The 17,889-nt window shown below is 41.8% G+C and overlaps 1 protein-coding gene across 6 annotated transcripts in view; it reads left to right on the top strand.

Annotated features, from left to right (window-relative positions):
- The window catches only part of ERC1 (ELKS/RAB6-interacting/CAST family member 1), a 490,300-nt gene that overhangs the window by 425,486 nt on the left and 46,925 nt on the right, over positions 1-17,889 (top strand). For all 6 annotated transcript variants that reach the window (XM_056117812.1, XM_056117809.1, XM_056117811.1 and 3 more), the window contains one exon: positions 11,632-11,820. In XM_056117812.1, coding sequence (XP_055973787.1) covers positions 11,632-11,820 — 189 coding nt within the window. The remainder of the gene's footprint in view (positions 1-11,631; positions 11,821-17,889) is intronic.

The following is a 17,889-nucleotide window of genomic DNA, read 5'->3' as shown; positions in this document are numbered from 1 at the left end:
TACTTTCTCCGAGCTTATTGGTCATCTCTTCCACTGATTTCATTTCACTGAGCTGTTTGTTGGATTGTTACTTAGAAGTCTTCCTCAGAAAAAAAGTTCTAGTATGTTTAAAGACCTTCGTGGGCTTCTGTCTTCGTCCATCAATGTAGCCAAATTCTTCCATTCCTTCATTTTTGGTTGGTGCCATATGAGGGTTAGGGATGGCCATCCGAGTTTGAGCTGGCCTGAGTGACAGTTGATACTCAGAGTTGCTAAATCTAGTCGTTGCCTAGCCTCAAGGCTGTAGTATTGTTGGGGGCCTGGATGCCCTCGAGGATTTGTGGTCACCCCGGCTTGCTGCAACAACAGTGCTGTTGGGAATTTGCACGAGCATCACTTGCATCCCTAAGGACAGCTGATTCAGTGTTACAGCCCAGGGTTCAGCGACTGCCGCCTGACATGCGCGCTTGGTGCTCACCAGGCTTAGGCAGCAACTGAGAGCTCAGGGAACCCCCAGTCACACCTAATACACTTACATTTCCCTGAGAGCAGTTATAATATTTGCATTTCCCAGTGCCTGGTGGCCTGCGTTACCAAACTCAAGCTGACCAGGCCTGGGCTCCAACCCAATGTCCAAACAAGGATTGTGCATGGGCGTACCAAGCAAAGGAGAGCCATTGCCAGCTCTCCTTAGTGTCTGCTGAAAGTCCCTCTATGGACTCTCGGCCTTCATCCCTGAGCGGATCTCAGCGGATGTGGGTTCAAGCAGGCGACTCACGTGGATGTGATCTGGTGAAGGCAGACGTCACTCAGCCCACTGCTGTTCCTCGCTCCACTTTGAACACTTTGCTTTGAAAGGCCTCAGAGCTCTCTGCCTTCTGCGGAGGGCTCTAACTTCTTTAGATTTTTGCCTCTGGCTCAGGCTTATAAAGGCCGAGTTCTGTGTCTGGCAAGCATTGTTTTTGGCTTTGGCAGTCTTGGTGCCACCCCTCTTCCCTCCCTGGGGTCACCTTGAGCTTTCCGATCAGCCACAGCTCCTTGTTCCACAGCAGATCGTGTCCCAGATATCATTCCAGGTTGCCTAGTGAATTTTCTCAGCAGGATCTCCGTGGTTTTCTCTATTTGATTCGCTCTTGATGGTCTCTCCCTTACACCTATCTTGGCCCCTCCTTCAGTATATTTTTAAACAGTTCACTCTGTAAAATCCTTTTGAGAAGTCAAATAGATATACACGAAAAATAGTGACGAAAGTGAGATTTAGGACTTAGAGCTTTGGAAATTCTTACCTTTAACTTTAGCTTATCATTTCGTTTTTTCTGAAGTTGTAGAAACCAAGAAAAAAGGCAACTGCGTGGTTAATAATTTTTTTTTAATTTCTCTACCCCTGTAGCCAAACACAAAGTCTAAAATTAACAAAATTTTCTAGAATCTAAATGTTTACAATAATTTTTAATGGAAATTATATACGGGTACCTTATTGACTTCTGAAGTTTTGATATATATAGTTTTTTTTTTAGAGGGAACACGCTTCTAGTTATATTTTTGACCAGTTCATCCCTTGCAAGTGTAAAATAAGGACTGTTTTCATGGGGTGTTTTTATCCCTGTTAGGATTAAAGAAGAGTAATGAACAAAATTCCCAAACATTTAGGGAATTCGTTAATTATCATTCTGTTTGTGGCTCAACTGAGAAGGTAATTAGGAGTTTAGAGCTCAGAGACTATGAAGGATTTAAAAAATAAAAAAATAAACCTTGTATATGAAGACTGTCAACCCTAAATGAAGGTAAAGAGGTTTATTTATCAGTTTAGGGTTTACCTGAGATAAGCTTAAAAATTAAACTTGGAACAAAGATCATATGGGGTACCAGAGATCGAACCCAGGTTAGCCGTGGGCAAGGCAAAGACCCTACTCATTCTACTATCACTCCAGCCTGATAAGTACGCATCTTACAATATTCTCATCAAAGGAATTTCACAAGCGCACAGGGCATTTATTAAGTGAATTGTGTCATTTTAAAATTTTAGTCTGTGTGTCTTGACAAGTACTGCTATTAAGTGCTAGAGGAAAATTATTGGCAGGGTTTGTTTCTTCATAGAAACTCTATCATAGTTGATATAAGGAAAAAATATAATACAATGCTACAACCTTTAAGAAGAGACTACACTGTTCTTCATCTTCCTGATGCTCAGTACATTATTTGGTTTGTGATGGGTAAGCCACACCCAGTGGTGCCCTGTGGCTATACCCATCTCTGTGCTCTGGATTCACTCCAACAGTGCTCAGGGAAATCATGTGGTGATGGGGTTGAATCCCAGGCTCCTGTCTGCAAAGCATACAGTTAGCTTTTAGCTCATGGAGTTCTCGCTCCAGTCCCAGAAGTACATTATTGACCGAGAAAGTAAACTTTCAGGGCTGACTTAAAGGCTGACTTTATATTGATGATTTATTCCCTTGCTTTCCTTTCATTTCTTTTTTTTAACTTTAGTTCTCTGCCGTGTCCTTTGGAAAAGAATGCCATTAAGAGAATCGTGTCTCTGGGAAGTTAATTTGTAGATTGTTCTGGGATTTTTTTTAACATTCCTATGTAAGGGGGACAGTAGTGTAAGTAGCCCATTGAGAAATGAAAACTTCCACTCACATTTATGCATTAAACATGTGGGTGGTTGAACTACCCTCTGAATAGTTTCAGCAGATGAAAGGAGGAGGAAATAAAAAAAAAATTTTGTGGCCAGTTCAGGCAGTGAGCTAGCCCCAGAAGAATCAAGAAATATCAAAATAGTTTGCCAAGAACACAAGAAGAGATGAGGAAATGTTGACTTATTTTAAAGTCAGTCTTACACACAAAGGAAAATGTAGGCAGAACCCTCCATGACATTAAAGCTAAAGACATCTTTAAGGATGAAATACCACTGACCAGCAAGTGGAAACATACATAAACAAATGGGCCTACATTAAACTAAGAAGCTTCTGCACCTCAAAAGAAACAGTGACCAAATACAGAGAGAATCTACGGAATGGGAAAGAATACTCTATACCCATCAGACAAGAGGTTAATATCCAGGATATACAAAACATTAGTAGAATGTATAAGAAAAAACCTCCAACCTCATCAAAAAATGGGGAGAAGAAATGAACAGAAGCTATCTCAAAAAAGAAATACAAGTGGCCAAAAGGCACATGAAAAAAATGCTCTACGTCACTAATCATCAGGGAGATGCAAATCAAAACAACAATGAGATATCACCTCACACTATAGAGACTGGCACACATCAAAAAGAACGAGGACATCCCCCAAATATATGATCATCTAATCTTTGATAAGAGAGAAAGAAATGTGAAATAGAACAAGGAAAACCTCTTTAACAAATTGTGCTGGCAAAATTGGACAGCTGTGTGCAAAAATATGGGCTCAGATCTCTACCTAAAGCCATGTACAAAAGTCAGATCAATGTGGATTAAAGACCTCAACATCAGACCAGAATTTGTAAGGTACATTGAAGACAAGGTTGGCAAAAATCTCCACGATATTGAGGCTAACGGTATCTTCAAAGATGACACGCCACTGGCCAAGCAAGTGAAAATAGAGATAGACAAATGGGACTATCATAAACTAAGAAGCTTCTGAACCTCAAAAGAAACTGACCAAAATACAAAGACAGTCTACAGAATGGGAAAAGATACTCAACCAATCCCTATCCGATAAGGAATTGATATCAAGGATATACAAGGTACTGGTTGAACTCTACAAGAAGAAAACATCCAATCCCATCAAAAAATGGGGTGATGAAATGAACAGAAACTTTCTCAAAGAAAAAATCTGAATGGCTAAAAGGCACATGAGAAAATACTCTACATCACTAATCATCAAGGAGATGCAGATCAAAACAACAATGAGATATCATCTCACACCACAGAGACCGGCCCACATCCAAAAAAAAACAGAAGCAACCATGTTGGATGTGGGGAGAAAGGGACCCTCCTTGGCACTGCTGGTGGGATTGCCGACTGGTTCAGCCCTTTTGGAAAGCAGTACAGACAATTCTCAAAAATTTAGAAATTGAGCTCCCATTTGATCCAGCAGTACCACTCCTGGGAATATATCCTAGAGAGGCAAAAAAAGTATAGTAAAAATGACATCTGCATATGTATGTTCATTGCTGCACAGTTCACAATAGCCAAAATCTGGAAAAAGCCCTAGTACCCAAGAACAGATGACTGGTTAAAGAAAATCTGGTACATCTACACAATGGAATACTATGCAGCTGTTAGAAAAGATGAAGTCATGAAATTTACATACAAGTGGATCAACAATGAAAGTATCGTGTTAAGTGAAATGAGTCAGAAAGAGAGGGACAGGCATAGAAACATTACACTCATCTGTGAAATATAAAGAATGGGAGACTAACACCCAAGAGTAATAGAGATAAGGACCAGGAGGTCTCCTCCATGGTTTGGAAACTAGCATCACATGCTGGGGGAAAAGGCAGCTCAGATAGGGAAGGGAACACCAAGCAAAGGATGTTAGGAGGACCCATTTGTTTTGAAAGATGTATGCCGAAAGTAGACTATAGACCGAACATGATGGCGGCTCAATACCTCTATTGCAGACCACAACACCCAAAAAGAGAGAGAATATAAGAGAATGCCCTGCCGCTGAGGCAGGGTGGGGTGGTGGGAGATGGAGTGGGAGTGGTAGGAGGGATGCTGGGAAAATTGGTGGGGGAGAATGGACACTGGTGGAGGGATGGGTAAACGATCATTGTAAGACTGTAATGCAAACACGAAAGTTCGTAAGTTTGTAACTATACCCCATGGTGATTCACTAATAAAAAATTTAAAGAAAAAAAAAAGAACAAGAAAAACCAGTGCTGTCATGGATGTAGGGAGAAAGGGACTCTCTTTCATTGTTGGTGGGAATGCCGACTGGTCCCGCATTTTTGGAAAAAAAATATGGGCATTCCTTCAAAAACTATAAATTGAGTTTCCATGTAGCCCTGTAGTACCACTTCTGGGAATATATCCCAAGGATACAAAAGATCACAGAAGAAATGACATCTGCATCTGTATTTTCGTTGCATTGTTCACAACCCTAGTGTCTGAGAAAAGACGACTGGTTAAAGAAACCTTGGTACATCTGCACAATGGAATGCTATGCAGCTGTTTGAAAAAATGAAGTCATGAAATTTGCCTATAAGTGGATGGTCATGGAGAGTATGATGCTAAGTGATGATGAGTCATGAGTCAGAAAGAGAGAGACAGACATAGAATGACTATGGAATGAATATGGACTGTTTGTAGAATATAAAATATAATATGAGACTAACACCCAAGGACAGTAGAGGCAGGCCCAGGAAGATTGCTCCACGATTGGAAGCCTGCCTTATGAGATGGGGGAGAAGGAAGCTGGGATAGAGAAGGGATCACTAAGTCCGTAATGGCTGGAGGGATCTCTTGGGATGGGAGATGTATGCTGAAAGTAAATAAAGGACCAACCATGATAGCCTCTCAATATCTGTATTGAAAACCATAATGCCCCAAAGTAGAGAGAGAGTAAGAAGGAAATTGCCATAGAGGCAGAGAGAGAGGGTGGGATGGTGGGGGGAGGGATACTGAGGATATTGGTGGTGGAAAATGGACACTGGTGGAAGAGTGGGTGTTCGATCATTGTATGACTGAAACTCAAACATAAAAGCTCAAGTGTAGCTCATGGTGATTCAATAATAAATAAAATAAAGTCAGTCTTCCAAATGAAATATTAGTACCCGAGGGAAAATACTGCAGATTCATCAAGTCTTTATGATGGAGATATATCAGGTCACTCAAAAATAAGTTCCTAGAATGCACAAGCTAACCTATATTTGGTGTAACTATAAAGTAGAAAGAGTAGAGTACGGATAGAGAAGCAGGCCATATGAATTGCCTCGTTTGGGGTCTTTCACTTTGATGTTTCTTCCTATTATTGAAAAACCAGGGCTTGGAGTTACAGCAGGTAGGGCATTTGCCTTGCATGTGGCCAACCTGGGTTCAACCCCCAGGATCTCATGTGGTCCCTCATGCACCACCAGGAGTAATTCCTGAATGGAGAGCCAGGAATAACCTCTGATCATTGGCAGGTGTGACCCAAAAAGCCAAATGAGAGAAAAAGAAAGGAAGATCAGTCAACTAACCTAAGAAAATCTATTCCAAGATAAGTTTATTATCTCTCAACACATAGATTAATGAGTTGCAGAAATGGGATGCTCTGGAATCTTCAGTTATCATTATCAATCAATTCAGGCGCAACTTCTCCATATTTCAGAAGGCCTTTTGCTACCTAATTTTAGAAAAGTAGAAAAGAGGTTGAAGTAAGCACTCAGGTCACTGTCCTCTGTAACCATGCCATGTTTGCCACTGAAACTCATTTGATAATTTTACATGAAAGCAAATTGGGTTTGTTTGTTTTTTTTAGTTGTTGGGTCACATCTGGCAGCGCTCAGAGGTTGCTCCTGTCTCTGAGCTCAGGAATTACTCCTCCTTGCGATGTTCGGGGGACCATATTGGATGCTGGGGATCAAACTCGGTCTGGACTATGCCAAGGCAAACACTACCTGCTATAGTCTCAAGCCCAGCACATCAGTGTTTATGCAGCAAAACCAAGATCTCTGTATCACCCAAGATATTCTTATTTTATAGTTTCATTTATTTTCCTTAACTATTTTGGACAAACTGGCAGGCTACCGAATGTAGCCTGCCCACACGGCAGAGTCTGGCAAACTCCCCGTGGCGTACCCAATATGCCAAATACCAGTAACAATGATGGGTCTCATTCTCCTAACTCTGAAAGAGCCTTGAATATGGCACTTTTTTAAAAAGCTCAGGGCTAGGACGAAGGAGACATTACTGGGGCCTGCTCAAGGCAATCAACGAATAACAGGATGGTCGTGATCATAATTGTGAACAAATTGCTGGATTATTTGTCTTAACAACTTGGCATTATGTTTTAGACAGCTAGAGGTTATCTTGACAGTAATTTTTTAAAAGCTTTTCCCCGTCGACCAAAAAAAAAAAGTTGTATAACTATAGTTCTGCTTAGCTGTGAATCTAATGAACTAATGTGGACTAACCACATTTCTAATGATTTGTGGTAGGTCTTCTTACCCCCATACCAAAGTTGTGCATGGAACAAAAGCCGTAACGCACAGCTCCCGTAAGGCATCCTCTTTCTCCGTGGCAGTGTCTCTTCTCTCTCTCTTGAGATTAGGCAGTGCAGCTCTACCTTGTGGGAACTGTGCTATCTTTTCTAAGTGGCTACCCAGTTAGATAGGAGTAAAGAGAGGAAAGATAAGGGCCATTCCCACATGATTGACATGGTTAATGTGTTCCAGAGAGGCCGAAGTGATTTTTCCAGTAAGTAAGTGGTGTGTGTGTGTGTGTGTGTGTGTGTGTGTGTGTGTGTGTACCAGTTCTCCTTGATGGGGACGAAGACACAGACACCTAACCATAGAAAGTGTACTTTATCTTGAAAAAATCATTCTCAGTCCCATCAGTTTTTTATGTCTTTCCATTGAGCTTTGAAAAACGGGCACCACCGTGAAAAATAACTATTGTGGTTTTCTCTTCTTTTCTTTTTTGTTGGGTAGCATTTCAAAACGAAGTACATTTGAATTCATTTGAAATTTAACTTTGGTTAAGAACCAAAACCTAAAAAGGCCATAGTTCTATTCCTTATCACACAATATTGAGTTAAGTATTCTTTCAAATTCCAATTTACTGTTAAGAATTTGACCCTGAGGCTGAAGAAGTAGCACAGGGGTAAGGCACTTTCCCTGCAGGCAGCAGACCCTGATTCAGTCCCAGATACTGCATAAGGGGCACCGTCAGGAGTGATCCACGTATACCACTGAGGGTAGCCCAACCCCAGCCTCAAAAGAAAGAAGTTTGCCTTTTTTTTTTAACTTTATAAAGTGGTTCACAATATTTGATTATATTTAATATTCAAACACCAATCCCAACACTGTTACACCTTCCCACCACCATACTTCAGATGTTTCCATCCCAAACCCCAATCACTGCCCCAAAGCAGAACCGAAATAATATATTTTGTGTTGTTTGCTATGGGCTGGAGCGATAGCACAGCAGGTAGGGCGTTTGCCTTGCAAGCGGCCCATATGGCCGAGCCGGGTTTTATTCCTCCGCCCCTCTCGGAGAGCCCGGCAAGCTACCGAGAGTATCTCGCCTGCACAGCAAAGCCTGGCAAGCTCCCCGTGACCTACTCCATATGCGAAACTCAGTAACAATTTTCACAATGGAGAGTTACTGGGCCCTCTCGAGCAAATCATGAACAAAGGGAGGACAGTGACAGTTGTTTGGTATGGAAAAACCATTGAAAACAGTACAAAAAGTATCCTTAGAGGAAAGAGTGTGAAGATTGTTGTTTATCACCCAGGGGCCATTAAGCCCTTCTATAAGAGATCACTAACATGTTCAAGTTTGAGCCTTGTGTGTGTGTTAATTAATTAACCAATTAATCTTAATTGGTTAAGATTAACCAATCTTAAATTCCCTTTAAGATTGGTTGCCTTCTACATTGAGCCCCATCAAATGTGGTGCAGTACTCTTGGAATAGGGGTAGGATGTGTGTGTGTCTGTGTGTGTGTGTGGTACGAAGTGTCACAGTCCAGGAATAGGTTCACTCTTGGGTGAGCTCACCTGAGCGGAGAGCACCATGAGCATGGCGGTGTTGAGTTTGGAGGTTTTCTGCTGCCAGGGCTAGGTCCCTTGGGATGGGGAGGGGTCTCACCCACCCCCCTCTGTCCCGGTTTTACTTGATCATTGCACTTACCAGAATGTTAAAGACTGAAAAATGGAAGAAAATACAACCAAAGATGCTGTTCCACTACCACTGAGTGTTCCAAATCCACTGAGGTTGGGTTTGTTTATGGAAAAACTATCCAATTTCTCTACTGTCCAGATCTCCAAATCCTCTGCTTGATTGATACAGGCTTTATGATGGGCAGCATTGCTCTACACTGTTTCTTCTGTCTGAGTAAAGGACATGGGAGCGCCGTTCCCTAAGTCCACTTTTCTTCTGGAGTTTAGACTTGCAGTTTCTACAACCAGGGCCGGACGGGGGTCTCCACCAGCAGTGCAGAAACTCGGTCTCTCCGGGTCCAACGAACCCGAGCACACCGGCCCTTACCCTGTTTTAACTTCCATAAATATCATACTGTCCACTTTCTCAGAGGCATTACGTATGGTGCTGTTTTTCCTTAATTACCAAAAGACAAGTTATTTTAGCTTTGCAGCCCAGATATAATGGCCATTACACACACACATACACACACACACACCAGCGAGAGAGAGAAAAGAGTGGTTGTGTGAGATGATGGGGGAGGGAGAAATAATAAACACATATATACACAGAATGACAAAAAGTTGGACAAACCCAGGACAACACTCAAAAGTGATCCCCCCCGCCAGACTGATGTCAGGCTAAAATAAAATGTAGGCTGAAATTGGGCTGCATTATTTGTAAGCCTGAGGATGTGAGATAGTAGTACCCAGGAATAAGCAAGTTTAGTTACTGAACCATGAAGTACACCGACCGTTAGAGGAATACTGCATGTGGCATTCTTTCTGAACTCTCTACAGTGAATAGGCAATGGTAGTGCAAATAAAATGCATTTCTTTTGGAGAGGTTGGGTTTGTTTATGGAAAAACTATCCAACTTCTCTACTGTCCAGATCTCCAAATCCTCTGCTTGATTGATACAGGCTTTATGATGGGCAGCATTGCTCTACCTGTATGCTAGAAAATGTCAGCATAAAACACACCTTGAGCATGCAATTGGGGGTCTCTTAAAGAGCCCCAGAGGTGCCCACAGCAGACCTAGTGTTTAACCTTTATCATTCTAGAATTGCATGTGTATATCTTTTTAAGATACTAAATTGATTAGCTTTCTCTGCTGCCTCTAGTCCTGTTCCAACTTCTCTATAGTCTTAAACTCGGAACTCCGCTCTCCTCTGTTAAGCGAACGCTTGTTTTACTTGGGCTCTCCCCTGCCACTGTTTCATGGAAATCATATTGAAATCCAAGAAGTGTGGTATATTCACAATACAACCATTAAAACCATATTTCCCAGGAAAAATCCTCATGGTAAAGCGTTAAACGGGTTAGCCGTATTACTAGCAAAATGAAAAGTATGGTCATGTTAGAATCGATCTAGCTAACAAACGGAAATGGGCTGAGAATCAGCAGAACGGCCTCAGCTGTGACTTCTTGCTGGATTCCCTGTTGCTGTTTTCTGGTTTGGTTTGGTTTTTCTCTTTTTCCTTTCAGAGTAAAAATATATATATATGTATATATATACGTATATATGTAATAAATAAATATACATATATATATAGTTTTAATCATAACAATAAAATGTTCTTCATTTAAAAACTCGTAAAAAGAAACAAAAGAAAGTCGCAGGAGCAGTTCACGGGGCAGCCAGGGAGAAATCTGCTTCGCCATAGAAAGTAACGCCTTGTTTCAGAGGACTTGCAGATTATTGGGTTCCCTGCTCATTAAGTGGCTTCGAGGTGTCCTGCTGATGAAAAATGCCAGCCCAGTGACATGCAACAGGTGCAGATCTCTGCCCCTAAGCCCTGGGAACATTGTGAGGATGGCCCGCATTTTGGCAGGGTTTCTCCGCTCTCACAGCTGCTGTGCGTCAAACAGATGCTGCTCTAACATTTCAATACTCTGAAATTTGAGCTCTGCTCCAGCTCCTCCGAAATACCCCCAAGCTGCGACCAACTCCCATGTACCTCGCCAGGGGATTGTCATCAGAACTGACAAATGAAATTCTGAGCCAGAAATCATCTGTCGTTTCGTGTGCTTCCAAGGAGAGCTAAAGGGAGAGTTGTTCATCCAGGGTACAAGGAATGGGGCAGAGGGTGGGACGAGGCGGTTAGAGCCGGTCTGTTCTTCAAGAAAACATAGGACCCAGGTTATAACTCAGAATTCCAGAGGCCTTGGCTGTGAGTCAGTTGTTCGGTGTTACATAAGGATTTTACGTATTACTGTTAAGAATATCCAATAGCCTCTGTGTAATGAATGAGGGAAGCTTACTCCAGGATGAGGCAGATTTAGTAATGAGTTCACTCATCACATCTCTTGGCCAAGAAAAACAGACACCTTCTCCAGAGACAGGATTTTTCTTCCATTCCAGGAGATAAAGGAACATATGAAGTATATGATGTCCAGACTTTCAGATGCCAAATTTCACTAGCAATTTTTTGTAGCCTAGTCATAAGTAAGTGGAAAGTGAAATTGTGAGGTAACTGGAATCTTTCCGTATCAGGAATGTCATCTCTGTACAAAAACAGCCCTGTGCTTAATCCCCTGCCTAAATACAGAACTTTTTCCTGCTGATATGCTCAGCCAGCATTGCCTTCCAAGACCCAGGATGGTGGCTAGGTGTGACAGTGTAAAATGTGCAAGTGTGTTACTGGTTTGTTCTGTTTTTAATAATCCTGAAGATTTCAGTAGTGATTTCATGAGCTTCAATATTTTCTGGGTTTTCTTTGACTTATAAAGCATAACTGTATTTGAACGCCTCACTTCAGATCTTGACTTTCTTATTTCGTTTTGTTTTTGTTTGTTTTGTTTTGTTTTTTCACCTCAGATCATTCAACCCCTCTTAGAACTTGACCAAAATAGAAGCAAATTAAAGTTGTATATTGGACACCTGACAGCCCTCTGCCATGACCGAGACCCCCTGATCCTCCGTGGACTCACTCCACCAGCTTCCTATAACTTGAACGATGACCAGGCAGCTTGGGAGACTGAGCTGCAAAAGATGACCCGGGAACAGGTGAGTTCCGCTTGGACTTTGACAGACTCTGTTAACATTCACCTGCTATTAGGTTGATGTGGTGGGAGCTGCTTTAGGGAATCCAGTGTTGAGATTCCAAATTCTTAGGAGAGGTTAGTTCTCCAACAGATAGAGGAACTACCACTTGGAAGGCAGTTTATTCACCTCAGCACAAGTGGATCTAGTATCAGAAAGCCCTGGTGGAGAAGGGAGAAGGTTCAGGACCTTCTGTTAACACACTGTATGTTATTTCATAGAAGGGATGGTCACTAATAATTAAGGTCACTGAAGAAAAGGCTGAGTTAAGGATATTTGGATGAGGGTTTTTCTTTAATTGTAGTTGAGGCAACATGGCTGAGCTACACTAATAAGAGTGTTTATGTTAATGGTGAACAAAATTACTGTTACCCCACCACCTTGAATGTCCAAGACACTCCACCACAAGTGTCCTGGTGTCACTTGTAATTCACCTTTCCGGCATCATCCCCCACCCCGCCACCCCAGCCACACACACCAACCTAGCTTAATAAACTCAGTTCTGTATTCAAAGCCCCAAGGGCTCTTGTCATTACTACCTATCTGGTGATCCCCAAGCTCAGAGCCAGGAGTAAGCTCTGAGTTTGGGCCACATATGACCCCCAAATCAAAAGACCAAAATATTGCTCCTTCTGCATTAGTGACTGGGTCCAATAAGTAACTGAGTGGGCTTTGTGTCAGGATTTTGCTGACAGCACCGTCACTGAACCGCAGCTTTGCTCTTTCAGTGGTGGGCTATCTACTGTTTGCTGAATAGAAGTTCTAGAATGCCTTCTTTCCTCCGTTTTCTTGCCTTGTCCTTATCGGTCTTTCGTGCCAGCACCACTCAGGGCTCTTCCTTCCCTTCTCCCCTTCTCCAAGTTGCTCTGAGCAAGCCTTTGGCAGACATCGGGGAGATTTCAGATTCTCCTGCTAAACCCTCCAGTTCTGGGTTCCTGCCCCTCCCCCCTGTGAAAGACATGTGCCAGCGCAGGCTCTAGAGTCCAATGGATTTCCTGCCCCTACCCTCAGAGTCTTCTGCTCCGAATTAACTGAGAATACAGAAGCACAGTGGATTTGCCATCGCATCTGTCACATGATCAGTTGCTTTGGTCAAGTGTCCAAAAAAAGTTGCGAGGTTTCCTTCTGCTCTAGTGGCAGCCAATCTGCCTAGAACTGGCCATGAGGGTTTGTGCCCTGGCCCCAGCAGCACCCAGTTTTCCATCTCAGGGTCAGGTCAGGTCAGGTCTAGCCCTGGGTGGCTTCTCATACCATGCTCTTTGCTTCACAGCAGAGGTTAGAGCATTGGTGTGCCTCTTGGCCTGTCCTCTCCTGCAGCTTGGAACAGAGGTTCTCAGACACACTCAGCTCACCTGTAAGATTTTTTACTTCTCAGGGAGGGAAAAAAAAAATCACTCAGGTTCTTCCCACCACTTTGGAAGTTGACCTATTTGAAATAAACATATTAGTCGCCGATGCATCCACAGCTATACCTGCCCATTCACACACTTCTGCAAACACTATTCTGGAGTCGATTTTTCTAGTCCTCCTGCTTCACCCTCACATCTTGCCAAACCCCACACACCTGCACCATAGCAGGCAGAGAAGATGCTTTTTCAAGTTTCCCCCTATATCTAACAAGCACTCAGCTTGTGGGGGCCAGAGGAATTAGTAGATCATGTCATTGCATCAGATTAGGGAATAGTCATTTCGGAAACTTGATTGACTATTTCTGGTGCTATAAAAATGAGTTGGTATTGACTTACTCCAATAGAGTAATTTTATGAAAGCTAAAAGATGACATAGCTTTATTTTCTGAAAATTAAAAGATTACATAGCTTTTTAAAAATTAATCTATCAAGTTAAGCTTCCTGTGGTAGCTTACTGATAATTATAGGCTAACTGGATGGCAGCGTTGAATGAATTCCTTTCTCAACTCTGCCTTGAGACATCAGAGAAGTGACTGTTACCTTTGGAGTTTTCTAAAACTGTCCCAGGTTTGAAATGAATGAGCAGAAATTTTGCAAAATTTCTGCAAAACCAATAAATGACTCTGGACTTTTTATAGATGCAGTGAGTTAGTTTTAGTTGGATTGAATTGGATAGGTGGGTTCCTGAGTGACATGTGCTACAGGACAGTGTGGCAGCTGAGGGCATAAGTTTTAGGATCAGGCAGACCTGGATTGACATTATTTTACCTCTCCTGCCTGTCTGTTTCGCTTTAAATTTCTTTACATCTCTGCATGTTCCTGTACTGTCAGTCTGATGTCGTGGGGAGTGTAATGCACGTGGATGACACACCGTCATTGCATCATCATTTTCTGATAATATTTTTACTGAGAACCAGTTCAAAGAGCCCCACATTAAGCTTGGAATTTGCCCTTGTTCTGGAGCGTGGAAAATGTCAAACCTACATTGCTGGTCATCCGGACTTTACCAACTTACAATTTCCTGTCATTTTCTTTCCTTGGGGTGCACCTGCACTGCCCTTCTCTGAGGAGCAGACCACACTCTTACTTGGTACTCAGTACAAGACTCATGATGAGGCCAGGGAATTTGGGCAAGGAGCTACAGAAGGCTCTAGAAGTTTTTCTTTAGGAAAACCCACAGTTGCCATTATTTCACAGGGACCACCCCAATACTGCGCAGTTGTTGGCCCAGCAGAGTAGGTGCTTAGGAATGGTGGGGCTGAGGGGCCATCAGTGGTGCTCAAGGGCCACCAGGGATATACACTGCAGGGCTAGAGCCGGAGTATGAAGTGCCTGGGGTCAAACTTAGGGCCTCACATACACTGGGCCTGTACCCGCCACTTGAGCTCTCTCCGTGACCCTGTGCAGTACCATTGAGCTATGTCACTGGCCCTGTACAATACCATTTTTATTTTGTTTGGGGGTCACATCCGGCTGTGCTCAGGGCTTATTCCTGGCTCTGTACTGAATTGCGTCTAGGGGGACTCAGGGGACCAAGAAAGATGCTAGGGATTGAACCCAGATCAACAGTATTCAAGGCAAGAACCCTTACTATGTTTTATATCACCAACCTCCATTTTAATGTATAAATTCATGTATTTTTGGTTCCCAGACCACTTTCTTTTTCTGTGTCTACCAAACTATTTTTTTTTATTTTTTAATTTTTATTAGTGAGACACCATGAGGTACAGTTGTAGACTTACAAATTTTTGTCCTTGGTTTCAATTATACAATGATCAAATACCCATCCCTCCACCAGTGCCCATTTCCCACCACCATGGATCCCAGTTTCCCTCCCACCCACCCCCATCCCCCCATCCCACCTTGCCTCTGTGGCAGGGCATTCCCTTTTGTTCTCTCTCCTTTTGGGTTCTGTGGTTTGCAAGAGAGACATTGAATGGCAATCATGTTTGGTCTATAGTCTACTTTCAGCATGCTTCTCCCATCCCAGGAGGATCCTCCCAACACCCTTTATTTGGTGCTCCCTTCTCTATCTGAGCTCCCTTTTCCCCTAGCATGTGTGGCTGGCCTCTGAGCCACGGAGCAAAATTCCTGGTACTAATCTCAGCCATTCTTGGGTGTTAGTCTCCTATTTTGTTACTTTATGTTCCCCAGATGAATGCAATCTTTCTATGTCTATCCCTCTCTTTCTGACTCATTTCACTTAACATGATACTTTCCATGTAGTACCACTTGTATGTAAATTTCATGACTTCATCTTTTCTAACAGCTACATAGTACTCCATTGTGTATATATACCAAAGTTTCTTTAACCAGTCATCTGTTCTCGGGCACTCAGCTTTTTTCCAGATTCTGGCTATTGTAAAGAGTGCTGCAATGAACAAACAAGTGCAGATGTCACTTCGACTATACTTTTTTGCCTCTCTGGGATATATTCCAGGAGTGGTATTGCTGGGTCAAATGGGAGCTCAATTTCTAATTTTTTGAGAGTCATCCATACTGTTTTCCAAAAGGGCTGAACCAGTCAGCAATTTTTAACAAAATGTTTCAAGCTTTCAAAAATCATAAGAAAACTAATATAGCATTTTTGCACTCAGAATTAGCAAATATCATTTTGTTTTATCTGCTTCCAATCTGTTTTTTATAATGCTAAATACAGTGAGTCTTCTTTGTACCTCTTTCAATTGCATTTTTATTTTTCCATCTATACTGGCAATCATTGTCCTAAGTTAATGAGAATTTTTAGTCTTCCTTTTTTTATACAGGTTTCCTTTTTCTACATATATCTTTCTATAAATAGTAAGCAGTATTATTAATATATGCCTGATGTGTGTTATTTTACACTACTGAGTATTTTATGCCAAACACAGTAACAACAAGTCTCACAATATAGACGTTACTGGGCCCGCTCGAGCAAATCGATGAACAATGGGAGGACAGTGACAATGACAGTGACTGAGTATTTATTACAATTTCTATTTATTATTGTTTCCTGAACCACACACACATATAGGATGTGTGTTACTGTCACTGTCATTATCCTCCCATTGTTCATCGATTTTACTCGAGCGGGCCCAGTAACATTGTGATACTTGTTACTGTGTTTGGCATATCAAATACGTCATGGGGAGCTTGCCAGGCTTTGCCGTGTGGGCGAGATACTCTTGGTAGCTTGCTGGGCTCTCCAAGAGAGGCGGAGAAATCAAACTTGGGTCAGCCATGTTGGCTGCATGCAAGGCAAAAACACTACCCGCTGTGCTATCACTCCAGCCCAGAAGTGTGTATATGTACATATATACACATAGGTATGCACATAGGGTGTGTATGTATATATATATGTATATATATATATACACACACACACATAGGATATATGTGTATATATATCCTATAAACTAAAATATATTTTACTATAAAATTTTAATAAAATATATTTTATATATGTATGACCAAAACCCAGAGGCTATAAAACCCAGCTCCCAGAAGTGCAACACCTTATTATCTCATTCCTGCTTTCGACAACCTGGCAGGCTACTGAATGCAGCCTGCCCGCATGGCAGAGTCTGGCAAACTCCCCATGGTGTACCCAGTATGCCAAATACCAGTAACAGTGATGGGTCTCATTCTCCTAAGCCTGGAAGAGCCTTGAATGTGGCACTTTTTAGAATCTCAGGGCTAAGACAAAGGAGACGTTACTGGTGCCTACTTGAGGCAATCGGCGAACAACAGGATGATCATGATCGTGATCGTGATATGTATGGTATTCTACAAACTAAAATATTTTTAATAAAATCTTACATATATATATATGTATTTATGTTTGGGTTTTTTCTATGAGGGTCACACCCATTGCTACTCAGAGGCGACTCCCAGCTTTGTGCCTAAGGTTCTCTTCCAGCAGTGCTCAGAGAGCCATATACACTGCTGGGGATTTAGCTCAGGCCTCCCGTGTGTAAAGCATATGATCAGCACATTAAGCTATCTCTCTTTTAAAATTTTATTTTAAATAGAGCTGTCCATCTTTAAAATTACATTTTAAAGACAGAAAAATGGCCGTTGGAACTTTGGTAGATTATCTTGTATCTGTTGATGACTGGGTTATGTGGACATTTTAATAGTAGTAATTCTTCTGATTAGTAGACACAGGATTTGTTCACGTCTTCATAAAAGTTTTATACTTCTTAGTGTGCATCTTATTTTTCTTTTTTATTGCTAATATGTAGAAATACAAGTTTTCTATATGCTGTTTTGTATACTACAACTTTATAGTGTTCATTGATTAGATCTATTAATTCTTGGGAGAATCTATGATTTTCTGTATATAAGATGATGATATCATCCTCAAACAGACAATTTATTTTTTCTTTCCTATTTTAATGCTTTTGATTTATTTTTCTTACCTGATAGCTTTGGCAAGTCTTCTGATACCTTGTTAATTGAGAGTTGGCAACTTTGTCTTATTCCTGTTCCCCTGTTCTTAAGGGGGAAAACGTTCAACCTTTATCATTGAATATTTTGTTGGCTGTGCATTTGTCTTTCTTGTACTTAGGTACGTTCCATCTGTACTCAATTTGTTGAGCATTTATGGAAGGATGTTGTATTTTGTCTAATGTTCTTTCTGCAT

This window comes from Sorex fumeus, unplaced genomic scaffold (assembly GCF_029834395.1).
Source record: "Sorex fumeus unplaced genomic scaffold, SorFum_2.1 ptg000036l, whole genome shotgun sequence".
Lineage (NCBI taxonomy): Eukaryota > Metazoa > Chordata > Mammalia > Eulipotyphla > Soricidae > Sorex > Sorex fumeus.
Note: the sequence above shows the minus strand (reverse complement) of the source record. Positions and strands in the feature narration are given on the sequence as shown.